Source organism: Cebus imitator, unplaced genomic scaffold (assembly GCF_001604975.1).
Source record: "Cebus imitator isolate Cc_AM_T3 unplaced genomic scaffold, Cebus_imitator-1.0 Scaffold491, whole genome shotgun sequence".
NCBI lineage: Eukaryota > Metazoa > Chordata > Mammalia > Primates > Cebidae > Cebus > Cebus imitator.
In genome coordinates this window covers 481,068-495,550 of record NW_016107806.1, presented here as the reverse complement: position 1 = coordinate 495,550, position 14,483 = coordinate 481,068, and the positions used below count along the sequence as shown (strand labels likewise).

The 14,483-nt window shown below is 50.5% G+C and overlaps 1 protein-coding gene across 2 annotated transcripts; it reads right to left on the bottom strand.

Annotated features, from left to right (window-relative positions):
• Positions 1–10,994: 10,994 nt before the first annotated feature.
• Positions 10,995–14,250, bottom strand: S100A9 (S100 calcium binding protein A9). 2 transcript variants are annotated; one of them, XM_017513289.2, is made up of 4 exons: positions 14,051–14,250; positions 13,503–13,664; positions 11,173–11,361; positions 10,995–11,130 (listed from the first exon to the last, which is right to left on the bottom strand). In XM_017513289.2, the coding sequence occupies exons 2-4, from the start codon at positions 13,638–13,640 to the stop codon at positions 11,110–11,112; spliced, it is 348 nt and encodes a 115-aa protein (XP_017368778.1). In that variant the 5' UTR covers positions 13,641–13,664; positions 14,051–14,250; the 3' UTR covers positions 10,995–11,109. The 2 variants fall into 2 exon arrangements, with proteins under 2 accessions (XP_017368778.1, XP_017368777.1); XM_017513288.2 differs by having other exon boundaries at positions 10,995–11,361.
• Between the last annotated feature and the right edge of the window lie 233 nt (positions 14,251–14,483).

Genomic DNA, 14,483 nt, shown 5'->3' with positions numbered 1-14,483 from the left:
AGACCTGAATCAGGAGGAATCCCCAGGCCCTGTCATATATGTGCGGGGAGAAGTAAGCATAGGATGTTGTGGGAGAATAGAGAGCGACCCAGCTTTGGGGGTGGGCTGGGGCCAGCTAGGCTACCTGAAAGAGTGGACACATGGTCATAAAATTTGGGGCAGAACTTTGAAAGGAGGGAACTGATGTAGAATTTGCATATCTGTGGGCATGGGATAGTAAAGAACACTCTCTTTGGTTTTCTTAAAGAAGGAAAGGGCTGGAAATGAGTCGGGAAGACCAAGGAGCAAGGGACCAGGGAGAAGAGTATTATGCCCTGCCCAGCAGAGTCAGGGAAGACTTCCCCGGCCAGACACTCCAGGCCAGCCCAGGCCAGGTTCTGTGTTCAACACTCCCCTGGGATCATGCTGCCCTCCTTTGGTGCTCTTGTCTTCTTTTGTGATTCTGGATCTGTGGCCATGACTATTTGTTTACCATCCACCTTCTCTGGTGGACTTGGTTGTTAAAAAGCAGGTGCTGAATCACTGTGCGTCACTAGCATGAGCGCAGTGCCTGGCAAGAGGTGGGTGTTTGCTATAGATTGAGTGTTTGTGTCTCCTGTGAGATTCATGTTGAAACTTAATCCTCAATGCAAGTATTATAAGTTGGGGTTTAGGAGGTAATTAGGACATGAGGGCTCCACCCTTTTGAATGGGTTGGTGCCTTATGAAAGGGCTTGAGGGGGCAAGTTTGCCCCTTCTAAACCCTCCACCATACGAAGACATAGCATTCCTCCCTCCAGAGGAAGCAACAACAAGGCACCATCTTGGAAGCTGAGAGCAGCCCTCATCAGGCACCTGAACATGCCAGTGCTTTGATCTTGGACTTCCCAGCCTCCAGAACTGTGAGAAATAAATTTTTGTTGTTTACAAATTATCCATTCTGTGGTATTTTGTTATAGTGGCATGACCACATGACAATGTTTGATAAACATTTCTCAAATGAATAAATGTGTGGGAAGTAATAAGTCTGTAGGCTTGGCTCTCTGTAACTGGCCCAGGGAAAATAAGAAGCATGGCCTCAGGGACAGGTGTATGGGTCCTGGTAAGAAATGAAATTCAATCTGATTAGTGGAAGTCACTGGGAATCTTCCTGTCCTCCAACCTCTGACTCCTCCAACCAACCACTAAGTCAGGTCTGGCACTAATGGGAGAATGAAATCAGAAGTCAGCCCCAGGCCCTGTTTAGTGGGACTGTCAAGATACACACAGAAGCAGCAGCGAGGGCACAGCCTTGGGCTCTGGTAGACCCTTCCATGGCTGCTCCCTCTGGATCTTCTTCAGTAGCGGGGGCAGGCCAGGCAGCAGAATTCAAGAAATAATTTTAGAAAGATTAGATACCCCGCTGGAGGTCAGGCATGACAGATGTGGGGAAAAGTGGGAAGGGGAGCCTTTTACTGCAGGGAGGGTGCGTTTGGCTTTTGTCTTATTTACCACAAAGCCATGCAGAGACAGTGTATGGGAAGCAGGGATTCAGGACAAGTGAGAAATGCTGAGTCCTGGTCACACAGGCCTGGGGTGGAGGTTTGCTGACCACCACCTGCCACCAGAGGAAAGAACTGCATCTGCATCCGTGAGACGCGGGTCTGCGTTGAGAAAAGCTAAGGCAGGAAGGAACCGTGGAAAGTGCATGAGAAAGTAGGAGCCTATGGATGGGGTTGAAGGGAGAGGCTGAAGATGGGAGTGAAGTAGGGTTGGCAGAAGAGGAAGGAGTGTGGGACGCAGGGAAGGGAGTCCTGGAATGGCCCAAGCCTGGAAGGCCTCCATCACCAAATGTGGATGAGAATGTGGGAGCATTTGGGGAAAGCCCTCACTGCTTGACCTTGGGCAAATCACTTTGCCTTTCTGGGTCTTTGCTTTCTTTATTTTTGAAGAATTCAAAGGAATTTAAAAAATTTATTATGGAAAGTTTTAGACTAGGCGAATACTCAGGTGTCACCCGGTGTTAGCGCTCTGCAATACTTCAGTTGGATAGAGGGGAACTTTGTGTAGGGTCTAGAAGGAGAACATCACTTAGTGAGGGGGTAGGAAGGAGGATGTCCCTCAGTCGAGAATGTGAGGCCAGAAGTTATGCTTCTGTGTTCAAATCCTAGCATTGCCACTTACTAATTGTGAGATCTTGAACAAGTTACTTAGAATCTTTAAACCTCAATTTCCCCATCAGTAAAATGGAGATAAACATATCACCCCTCTCTCAAAGTTAGTGAGAGGATTAGATCATCTCGTAGCACACGGAAAGCACGTGGTACAGCATCCAATGCAGAGTGAGCACTCAACAAACATTAGCATAACAGTAAGATGATAATTTAGACAGGAGATAACAGCTGTAGCTGATCTACCCTCTGCCACAGCACAATAGGAATAGACTATTTTAAACCAAAGCAAAGATTGAGGTTTATGTTTAGCAGTGGCTTGGTTACTTAAAATTGACCAGTGTAAGATAAGGAACCATAAGGGAAGTTATGCAATGTGACATTGGTCATGTTGGGGTCACTACCCTGTGGGGATCTGTCCTGCAGACCCTGGCTCAGTGATGGATAAACAAATACACTTACAAAGTTCCAGTGCACCAGTGGGCTAGAGGGTGATGAGCTGCTCACAGAGAAAGCGATCGCAGCTACACAACACCTACTAGTTATCCTTCCTTGCTTTTATTCAGCATAGATTTAATAACAAATGCTTTGAGTAAACACACTCATGGATAACTAAACATGGTTAGGAGAGTAGGTCTACAGATGATTAAAGCTCAGGTGCTCATGCCCAGAGCAAACACCATTAAGGGGTAATCTCCCTGGTTACCTCCCCGAGAGGCCCATCAGCTCAAAGGTTAATGGGTAAGCAAACTAGTTAGTACAGAGACAAAAGAATGCGGGGTAAACAGACTTAACTGGGGAAGCTTCGGTTGTCCCTAATATTTACCCTGTGACTTAATGCTCTAAGGTAAGAACCAGCCACCCTCAGCCTGTTCCATTATTACAAGTTATGAAAACCTTTTGGCATTCCAAAAGGTTTAAAACTATCCCCTTAAATTTTCCCTAATATTTCCCTAATATATCTGCCTTAATATTTCTGCCACCACCCTGAGAGAATCCCAACATAGAAATATATTTCTCTAAAGGCCTTTGAACTAGACGAAGCTGTTCTGCAAACTGGGCCCCTCCCTTGATGCACTCACCTTGGTTTGGGACCACTTCTGATAAATGCAGCAGTATTAGAATCCTTAAAAAAAGCCAACAACTAACTGACGAGAACAAAAGCTCAGCATATTTCCCGTTGTGGGTACATTTACCACCTTCAAAATAGCCCACTGAACCACAAATAGAACTTACATCACGGCTAGGAAAATTTTAAGGGCTGCTGACCTTGGTCAAAATCCATCAGTCAGTGGCACCTAAGGGCAATGACTAGGGCCTTGACTTGGAATCAGATGAGCTTGGTTAGACTCTCAGCTCAACTGCTTGGCTCTGTGAGTTTGGGTGAGTGGCTTCCCTTCTCTGAGCCTCAGTTTCTTCATCCATTAAAGTGTGCTGTTTGCACAAGTGATCTCCACTCCCTTCATGAAGACAAAGAGACTAGACCCTGTGACTATGGTTGGTGTCATTGAACAAGCAAATGAACACAAGCGCTGTTAGATCACAGAGCCGAGATTGGCCCTGCTGTTTCTGGAGGCCATGTCTCACTGCCACCCTCTGTCCACGCCCAGAAGCCCTGTTCTCCAGCCAGGCCAGGGCAGTCTCCAGTTTGTCCATGGCGTTCAAGCTTCTTGGGTTTTGCTCCTGAAGTCCTCTTATTCTCTTTGTCTGAAACGCCTTTTCTTCCCTTCATTACAGACTTCTTTTTGTGTCTGCTCTGCTGCAGGCACTAGGCTATCTGGGCCCTTCTCTGACTCTAGAACACCTGGTTATATGCTATGGCTTGACTCAACTGTCACATCCTCCAGGGAGCTCACCTGTTCATATCTTCTTCACGTGTTTCCATGGAGAGTAGAGTTTAGGTCCCTTCCGATTTGGGGCTGATCTCCCTCTTCTGCTCTCAGGCTCTGGATGGAACTATGAGTCTGACAGAGCCGTCTGGGCAAAGGCATTACTGAGTGATAAAGGACACCAGTGCTATTCTTTTAGGTGTTATATGTGCCACGCTTTGCCCTCAGGAGGACATTTTGGGCAGGCTTCCGGTGCACCACAAGCCAAGCCATGCCAGCCTGTGCATCTGGCCCTTGGAGCTCAGGGGAAGGATCTGGGCTCAACAAAATGGCCATCAGAAGCCCCTGATGTGAGAATGACGAGGTTCCATCATTTTGACTAGGCCAAAAAAGGAAGCCTTTCAAGTTAAGATAAAGCAAACTAAAAATCTGGAGGGCAAGGGCCCCTACGTGCTGTGTTTCTCTGATTTCTCTCATTGCCTAACACAGCACTGGGCACATGGAAGTGCAACTCTTGCCCTTTCAAAACTCAGCTTGGGCATTAGTCCAAGCAGCCTTTCCTTCTCTCTCCTTCCCCTACCCCTGCCCCACCCTGAGCCAAGAACACAGGCAAAAATTACCTCCTCTCTACTCTCAGGGCATCTTGTGCTTCTCATCTGCCTCTGCTTGTCTTTTGCCCACAACATTGCATTGTACAGAAAAGATCTCTTTGGTACTTGTGCCCCCACTGGACTGAGGGCTCCGTGAGGGCAGGAAATCTAGCACAATATTTGATCTAAAACCAGGCTCAGCAGCCTCCTAACCGGTCCTCATGCTTCTACTCTGGGGTTTCCCAGTCTACCTTCCACACAGCCACCCGAATGATCTCCTCCAGACACACCATATCACCTCACCTGCCTGATTAAACTCCTCCAAAGGCTCCCCGATGTGTTTGGGGTGAAACCTTTGTGGAGATGGCTTCTCGTCATCCAGGCCTCATTTCCAGTGTTGCTTCCTTGCCCCGCTGCCGGTTCACAGAGCGGTCCGGCTAACGTGTGTCTTTTATTTTCTCTGCGGAACTCATCACCGTCTGAAATGATCTGGGCTACCTATTTCTTGACTTGCCTCTTGTCTGGCTCTCCCCTAGATGCAGTTTTGTTGACCCGGCATCTATAACAGTGCTCTGCATTTAGCTGCTACTCAATGAAGATTTGCAGACTGGATGAGTAACTGATGAGTGTTGGTTTCTTTGCATGGAGCTGTTTTCTACCGGAGGGAATGAACACCCTGAGCAGAATTCGAGGGTGATGCTTGTGGCAGTGCTGGGAGAGGGGGAGGGCCTGGCAGCAAATGAGCCATGCCACAGTGGGTTTTGGAGGCCTTGCCCGGGGTGCGCTCCTCTCTCTGGACCTCGGCGATATTTGAAGGCAGTTGTCATGGCCTCCTTGCTTACCTTTCCAGATTCAATTTCCCAAGACCTTCACCAACTGTCCCTGTGATTGTCTCCTTTTGTTATTAGGAGTAGACTGGAAAGTGGGACATCGTATGTTTTGAAGGAGCCATTCCTGGTTAGATGCGACCCCCAGTTCCTTCACAAAGGGATTCCCCTCCCTGAAAGCACCCAGCCACATAGAACTGCATCTTACCACAGAGAACAGGAGGGCAGAAGGCAGCAAGGGAGAAAAAGCTTGGACAGAAGATGTAGAAAAGGTAGAGAGAGGAAGAGAGGGGGAAAGTCAAGAGGGAAAATGTTGGGGGAGAGGCAGAGGAGAGGAGGGAGGAACAGACTCCAAGCCAAGGCGGGGTCTGCTGCAGGTGCAGCCTGCATGCTGGAACCCAGCTGCCCCTGCTGCACACCCCGGGGGCCACCCTCCTCTTCCCTCTTCACCTCAGTCTTTGCAACAAACCTCTTCCTCACCATACAGTCTGCCTGCAGCAATTTTGGGTATGCGGGCAAGAGTGGGAGAACTCATGGAGAAAAGGAAGACTTAGATGTAGCTGTTTTGACCTGGCACCAATGGCAGTGCTCTGCGTTTAGTTGGGACTGTGCATTATGTGGACACTTGGGAAGGAGGCCAGCTGGCGCTCCCACGGGGGCTCCCCTTCCCTGTCTCCTGTGTCTGGGGTGGCTCTCTGAAGACAGGGAGTGGGGGTCCAATCATCCAGGGACTGATTGTCATCTTGGGAGAGAAAAATGGTATCAGGCCAGAGCCCCGAGAGGCAACAGGACTTGAGTAACCAGTTGTTTCAGTCCTGCTGTCACTTTGGTAATTGGAGTGTCAAAATCCATGACAGGAGGCTTTCTAAAACATACATTTTAAGCAACTGCTGGAAGAGGGCAGCGTGTTGGGGTTGGATTATGAGCTTGCTTCAGAGCAGGGCTGCATCAGGGTTGTGTAAGCTTGCCTCACTGGGCTGGTGAAAGCTGAGATCTTCCTTCCTGGAAGGGTCTTGGCAAACAGCATGAAATAATGTTATTTATCATGTTGCAGTCACACCTTGCCTAACTAAGGTAAAGCTTGGGGCAGTTTGAGGCTCTAACTAACTTCACTGTTTCTGGGAAGCACCCTTGGGCTCTCCTAAGTGCTCACCTGTTCTATTGAGGTAGACTCCCCACAGGCCGTGTGCCTGGGATCTCACTCCTATCCCAAATCCATCCCATAAAACACAGATAGGGAAACTTCTATGAAATGCAAATGTGATTACATCGTTGCCCTCCCTGAAGCCTTCAGGGCTCTGCCCCCATTCTGCTGGATGGAGCGTGAGCTCCTTGGCCTGGTACCTACCCTGTTCTCCGCTGTGTCTCTCACCTGTCCCCGTCACGCCCCCAGTGCTCCTCATTCCCACTCAAACCCCACACCTGCCCATTTCGGGCCTTTGCACATGTGGCCCCCCCAAAGCACCTTCATGTTTATCCTGGGATGACTACAGGTGCCAGCCTTGATGTCACACTGATACTCGTCCCTCCATGGAGATGGCTCCAGGGAAGGGCATCCTTTCCACCTCAAAGTCCCACCGAACTTTGCACCTTCCTGGCCTCTCATTGCCCACATCAGAATCACTGGAGGAGCTGTCTTGTCTCCCCACAGGCTTGAGAGCTCCTTGACAACGTGGACAAGACTTATTTATCATGAAGGCCCCTTAGAGCATGATACTGTGCCTGACACACAGTAAGTCTGCAGCTAATGTCTGTTGAGTGAATGAGGGGACACACAACTGAATAGACAAGTGAATTCATTCCTCCCCCAAGTTCTGGAGCCACGCCACCACCACCCAGGCCCTGGACCACATTCAGAACACTGTCAAGTATCTGGGCAGGGTTCAGCAGCTCAAACCACTACTGATCATTCCTCATCCCTCCCAGAAAGGCATCCAGCACTTCAGGTTCCACTGCTAACCCCAGACTGGAGGAAAACTCATTGCTGCAGCAATTGTTGACAATCTGATGACAGGTTGTCTCTGCTTCTTTAGTCACCACAACGCTGGGAAAGTCCTCAAAGGTCATGTTTCCCCAAAAGACTCATTAATCACAGAAATAGCTACTGATTCTCACTTGGATTGGGAATCTTAATCTTGACATGGAATTCTTGCTCTCTCTCTCTTTTTTTTTTCTTTTTTGAGACGGAATCTCTCTCTGTTGCCAGGCTGGAGTGCAGTGGTACAATCTCGGCTCACTGCAACCTCCAACTCCCTGGTTCAAGCAATTCTTCTGCCTCAGCCTCCCGAGTATCTGGGATTACAGGCACACACCACCATGCCCAGCTAATTTTTGTATTTTTAGTAGAGATGGGGTTTCACCATGTTGGTTGGGATGGTCTCCATCCCCTGACCTCGTGATCCATCCACCTTGGCCTCTCAAAGTCTTGGGATTACAGGTGTGAGCCACTGCCCCCAGCCTGCTTGCTCTCTCTATCTGAGCAAAGAAGCCCACTCCACTCTACTCAACCAAACCAGATTTTTTTTTTTTGAAATTAAATAGGCTAATGAGAAGGAAGAGGTTAAGTTACCTTGATGAGCTCTGTTCAACTATGTTTAAAGAAAATTTCACAGGGTGAAAGTAGCTTGCTGTCAGATCTTCCCCCAGGGTCTGAAACAATCGTCTACATGCAGGCTGAATTACTAGTGACAAGGCAAATGGAAGAACCCTTGGTACCTGAGGAGGTCTCAAATCATCCTGCTGCTCAGCTGCTCTGCTCTCTGCCAGCCTTAGGTCTCCAGACAGCTGGCATCCCCCAACCCCAGTTCCTGAGAGCCACCCCACCTCACACCCACATTCAAGCAAAGAGCCCAGTTCTGCTCTAGAACCATCCTATCTTCACTTGTTCATCCACAAATGCTCACCGAGAGCTTGGTCCATGCTGGGATCTGGAATGTGGGGAAAATCGGCCATAGTCCCTGCTTTCGGGGACTCATAGTCTTGGCAAATGAGAGGTTACAGCTCAGTATTTGAGGTGCAATGGTGGAATTATCAGAGAGTTCTGTGGGCCTGGAGGAGGAAGCCCTTATATTCTTGAGAAGGGTGGATGGCGAGGAGGCAGTAGCACTGGCTCTGAGGCTTGATGGACCCTAAGACATATAAGAAACACCAGGATGGAGCACAGTGTTTCTGGTGCAAAGGTGAAGAGGCTGGAGAAAGCATGGATGTAATTTAGGTAGGGTGTTTTGAAGAAGTGGCAGAATGGACACGTGGATGGGAGGACAGATGATAAGGGGTTAGATTTATTCTGTGTCCTCAAAGGAGGAAAAATAGGACTAATGCTGGATGGGCATGAGGAAATGGATTTTGTCTCAGTGTAATGAGGGACATTCCAAGTGTCACTCCCAAAGGAGGATACTCTCCTTTCCTGGAGGAATTCAGGCAAGGTTGGTTCAACCACTTGGCAGGGATGTTGGCGAGAATCACTCTAGGGTGCGGGTGGGACAGATTGGATTAAATCAATAGTTTTCACGTTTTTTTCAAGACAAATATCTTTCTTCACATCGAATTGGTCTGATTGAACAGAGGGGTGGAGGCGCCCTCAGATTACCTCAACTTGCTTCTCCTTACCTTTAGGTTTGAGATTCTATAAAGCTAATGCAGAAGCCTTCCATTTGCAAGTTTTGATCTCCTCTTGCCTTTTTTTTTTTTTTTTTTTTTTCTGATACCATCCCTTGAGAAGAGAGTATGGAACACGTGAGAAATTTTAGAACATTATACAGGCAATATTTGTTGAGAACCTTCTATGTAGCAGCCACTACTCTAGGTGCTGGGAATAAAGCAGAAAAAAGACAGATTCCATGGATATTTCTCTCTTGGGCCTATCAGCTTAGAGGGATAGGCAGAGTCATAAACATATGTAGGCACATTGTGATAAGTAATGGTGGGCAGAGGTCCTAGGGGGAGCACTTACCCCCCTACTGGAAGCATCTGGTCTCAGGCCCTCCAATCCCCAGGATGCTTCTCTCTCACCAGTACCAAGCTGTGTTCAGAAGGGGATGAAGACAGTGACTCCTCTCTGGATGTAAGCATGGGAGCAGAAGGCTGTCAGAAGATGAGTGTCCCCAGCTGTCAGTTCCTCATGTCAGACACAGAAGGGACTGGTGAGGGCTTCTAGACTCTGATGCCTAAGCTCTCAGCCAGAGACAGTTCCTGGAAACATCCTCATACCCTTGATTGGGAGCCCTTAAAAACCTGCACCCAGAGCAGAGCCCCGAGGGTCTTAGAGCAGGAATCTGCGACAGGCAGGTTGGGGGCACAACCACAGCCAGGCTGTGAGGGGAGGGCTGAAATTCACCCCTGGCAGCTCTGCACCTTCCTGCTCTGCCCTGGGGAAGGAGCTGGGGAGGTGCAGCCCGCGGAGCAGATGTGACTCAAGCTACTTTTCATACTGAACTATTTCAAACAACTCTGTCACTTGTGTGACTTTGGACTAGTCTCTCTCCCATGTTACACCTTGGTTCTTTTCACTTATTTTTCATAAGGGAGAGTAGATGACCGCTGGTCATTTTCCAGCTCCCCCAGATCCTAATTCTGTGAATCTTCTTTCTGCTGAGGGACAGGGGTCAGGGGACCTTGATCTGGACTCTGGATTTTGGAAGGCCCACCCCGACTGGTTATGGCCTAGGAAAGGGACTTTAGAGCCAAAGCGCAGGAAGATAGCAGAAGAGTCCCTGAAGTGAGTGCTTGGTCTGGGGCAGCGTGAAGAAGAGCAGCAGCAGCAGCCCTGGACAGCTAGGGCCAGTCCTGGTAGTAAGATTCGCAGAGAGAAGCAGATATCTGTGCTGGCTCCAGCTCTCGGCTACCCCCCAGAAAGGACAGCTGGCCCTCAAAGCTTCAAATCAGCGCCTTCAGATCCCCAGGCTCTCCAGACCCAAAGCACAGACTCGTTACGGTAGGCACTGAGTCTTCTAGCTGCAGAGCCAGGATTGAAGCTCATTTCTTCACCCTGTCATCCTGTTGAGACCAGGGTGAGCATAGGGCTAAGCTCCCAGATTCCCACTTGTGTGAGCACCCTGTCAGTTAGGGTGGCAGCTCTGTTAAGAGAGACACAGTTGCTCTCTTGGATCCAGGAAGAGTCTGAGGGTAAACACACCAGATCTGTCCTTGTTCCCACTACCTGAGTGCTAGCATTCCTCCCCCGACGTGGCACTGTCTGGGTCCATCCATTTCTGGAACACTTTGAGAAGAACAGAATTCTCTTAGGAGACCCAGGGCTGTGTAGACTGCAATGGGTGAAGACAGGGTTGGCTGGCTGGGGAGGTAACTGGCATATCAAGGGGTAGGGATATGCCCTTTTGCTTCCTAGAGTGTACAGTGACAAGGGCCATTTGACAGGCTGGACGAGGTGTCTGAGATGGGGCAGGGTGTCTGGGATCTGAGCAGTGGGGCCTGAAGTCAGAGGTGAGGACATGCTCAGGGAGGTGAGCCCATGGGCTCAGCAAAGACCCACGTTTTGCTGCTTCTCATTTTGTTTTACTGAATGAGGGGGCTGAGCCACAGGTAAGGACAGGGCCATTGAATGCCCACAGCCCTAGGAAGGAAGGGTTGGAGAGGACATGGAAGAAGCACGCAGAGCACTGACTTGGAGGAAGACTTTATTTGCCCTTAGCCGCTAGCCTCACAGCCAAGATAGTTTGGCATAACAGACCCCGGAGCCTAGGTTGGGCAGTGGCAGGGTGGCCTGGCCTCCTGGTTAGTGGCTGTGGCCGTGGCCGTGGCCGTGGCCATGGCTGTGGCAGTGGCCTTGGCCTTGGCCTTGTGCCCCCCCGAGGCCTGGCCCATGGTGGTGGCCGGGACCGTGGTCATCCTTGTGCATATGCTCGTGGGAGGCCCAGGTTAGTCTTGCCATGAGCATGATGAACTCCTCGAAGGTCAGCTGCTTGTCTGCGTTTGTGTCCAGGTCCTCCAGGATGTGGTTTATGTCCTGTTCATTCCTCTTCTCCTTCTGTGGGTGGGGAGAGAGTGTTGTGAGCGCTGGGTGTGGCCAGGGGTGGGGAGACCAGAGCCACAGCAAATGACCAGCTGGCAAATATACAGGGAAGCCTCGCCCTGGGGCTCAATTCAAAAATTAAGAATGACCGCGGGCTGAGTGCCCACAATGGAGCGGATGCTGAGCATGCACCAAACACCCTCCAGTTTATTCCCTGCATGTGCCTGCGACTTGGGTGCTGGTTTTCTTTTCTTGCTTTTTTTTTTAGACAGAGTTTCGCTCTTGTTGCCCAGGCTGGAGTGCAATGGCATGATCTCGGCTCACCGCAACCTCCGCCTCCCGGGTTCAAGCATTCCCCTGCCTCAGCCTCCAAGTAGCTGGGACTACAGGTGTGCGCCACCACACCCAACTAATTTTTGTATTTTTAGTAGAGATGGGGTTTCAATCATGATGACTGGGATGGTCTCGATCTCCTGACCTCGTGATCCACCTGCCTTGGCCTCCCAAAGTGCTAGGATTACAGGCATGAGCCACCGTACCCAGCCTGGTTTTCTATTTGTAGAAGAGGAAGCTGAGTTCCAGGGACTTGCCCGGGTCATGGCATGAGTAAGCCTGGAAATGTCACCTCATTTGGTCCTCATAACAACTTTAACAGCTAGGAGTGATAGCTTCCTGGAGGAAGACTTGAAACCGGTCCTAGAGAGGGCCATTAGTTTTCCCAGCTTGACTGCTCAGGGCATGCAAATTCAGATCTGACTTAAGAGGCCAGTTCCACTCCCATCCCTCCCCTGTCCTTCCTTCCCTTCCCTCTGGAGATTACCAATTAGTGAAACTCATTTCAAGCAACACAGCGGGGGGACGCACCTAGAAAAACTAGGTGTGGGCAGGGGAGATGGAGGGAGAGAGAGCAGAGTGTGTGCTCCGTTGACCTTCAAGGCTGTGGTAAAGTACAGAAGGAGAGACATCGGGGGAAGTGGAAGACAGGGCACGCGAGAGCACGGGCTGGTTCCTGCTCTGCCACCCTCTGGCTGGGTCACCTCACTCAATCCCCTCCCAGGGCCTGTGGGGCAGCCAGCCAATGTGAGCACTCTCCTGTGCAGCCCTTCCATGAGGCTCTGCTTCTTTTCCCACAGCATCACTTTGCTTCTGGAGGGGGAAGTCAGGTGTGGGGTGGAGCGGGCATAGGGGGTCACACGGAGGGGAGCTTAGCCATGCAGCCTCTTCACTGGGCACTCTTATGTCTACCCCACCCAGCATCCTGCCTGTCAGAGGCCCCCACCTATGGGGAACTGTCAGGGTCCCTAATACCAGGGAAGGCTGCAATTCTCCAACTTACCAAGGTGGAGGGAGGGGCCCTGGGAGGGCTGGGGACCTACACCAGGATGTCTGGCTCGGGGAATGGAACTGAGGCTGAGACCCATGTGTTCCACCTTTTTAAATGCAGGCCTCTGTTTCCCCACTTTCCCCAAATTTGGAAACAAAAAGCCTGTTGGAAGTGCTCAGCCTTTTCCTTAGAACCGCCTCATCGTTTTTGGAGCAGGGGAAAACCCTCCCAGTTCCCTGAGTGCTGTGCCAGGTGCTCTCTCTCCACGTGCTGTTTACGCATTCGCTTTCCACCGCAGACCCTCAGGACTAGAAAAGCCTTCCAAATCTTCCACCCCAAGTTCCCGCCTGAGGCTTAGGGTCTCCTCAGCTCTGTGCCAAGGGTCGTCCTCAGGGGTTTCCCTTGCCAACATTAAGGGCTCAGCTCAAATGTCACCTCCTCAAAGTAGCCTTTCTCACGCACCCTAACAGGTCACCTCCCTCCCACCCAGCCCGCATTGCCCGCAGCACTCTATCTCATTTTCTTCCAGGCACTTATCGGCATTTGGCTTTATCTGTGCTCTTTACTGGTCAACAACTTTATAGTGTGTCCCCTCCACCGGAATATAGAACAGGACCCGACACAGCAGGTGTTCAACTGAGCGGTTTCTTGACCCTGTCGTCCTGTGTAATGGGGAGCACCTGCCCTGTGTAATAGGACACCTGCTAAGTCTGGGGGCTGAGTTCAAGGAGCTCAGATCTTCCCCTTGATTGCTGTAGACCACAACCCCGTCTTCCCTTCTCAACCCAAACTGCCGTGAGGCTGGCTCAGACCTGCCAGAGTCCAGCCCTACCTTGAGAAAGTTTTGCAACTCTTTTTGCACCAGCTGTTTGAATTCCCTCTGGTTCAGGGTGTCTGGGTGCCCCAGCCTCACAGAATAGTGGTGGAAGGTGTCGATGATGGTATCTATGCTGCATTCCAGCTGAGACATTTCGAAAGCTGTCTTGCACTCTGCCTGCATAATGGAGAAGCAAGAGTTGGGGCGTTTAGAAGAAAAGGCTGTCCAGCTGCTTTGGCACTTCCTACTAAGCACTCACAGAAACAGTGGGGGAAGCGCAAAATCAAAAGAAAGCACAGACTGCAACTTAACTGGGAGATCGCCTGTTACACACACGTACAAAATGATTTTTAGAATATCTAGAGAGTGCCAAAAAGCAAAGCATTTGAGGGCAGGAGACCCCAGCGGAACACGACCTAAGAAAATGTGAAAGAAGCTTTAAAGTGGGCAGGGCCAACCAAGGAGGGCTTCCAGGAGGAGGATTTGGAAGGAAGTTGGGTCAGGGAAGGAAAGAAGGAATTGGTAGGCAGGCTTCTGCCTGGGGAAGCTGGCAGCTCACTTACCAAAGCCAAGGAGCCACACAGAGCGTTTGCCAGAGCTGGGCAGGCTCCGCATTTATAGCAGCTCCTGGCTGGGGTGCTTGGCCCTCTGGCCCTGTCTCCGGAAGATTGCCTCACAGGTGAGCCATGTGGCAACGCTGCCAGGAAGGGAGCTGGGGCGGAGCAGGAAGTGTTCACAGAGCGCCTTTTGCCTTTTTGTGAAATTCCCAGCCCTGGCCTGGAGCTGGTTTTGGAGGAAGCTGGTTGTTTAGTTCATTTCCCTTCTATCCTAATCCCCTGTTCTCCCTAAGTGAGCCTGCTGCTTCTCTGGCACCCCTCAGCACCCCGTCCCCCTTGAGGTTGCAGTGGGCTGAGGACCTATGGGGGCCTGACCCTCTCGGCCGCCCCCAGTGGGCAATCTGCCCCTTCCTTTTAGTGTAACAAAGATGACCTGAGC

Bases quoted from the DNA above. Each gene is read 5' to 3' on its own strand.
- S100A9 (XM_017513288.2), bottom strand. From the start codon at position 13,640: ATGTCTCAGCTGGAATGCAGCATAGATACCATCATCGACACCTTCCAC. The intron at 11,362-13,502 runs GTAGGGCTGGAC...CCCCACCCACAG, and splicing joins AGTTGCAAAACTTTCTCAAG to AAGGAGAAGAGGAATGAACA.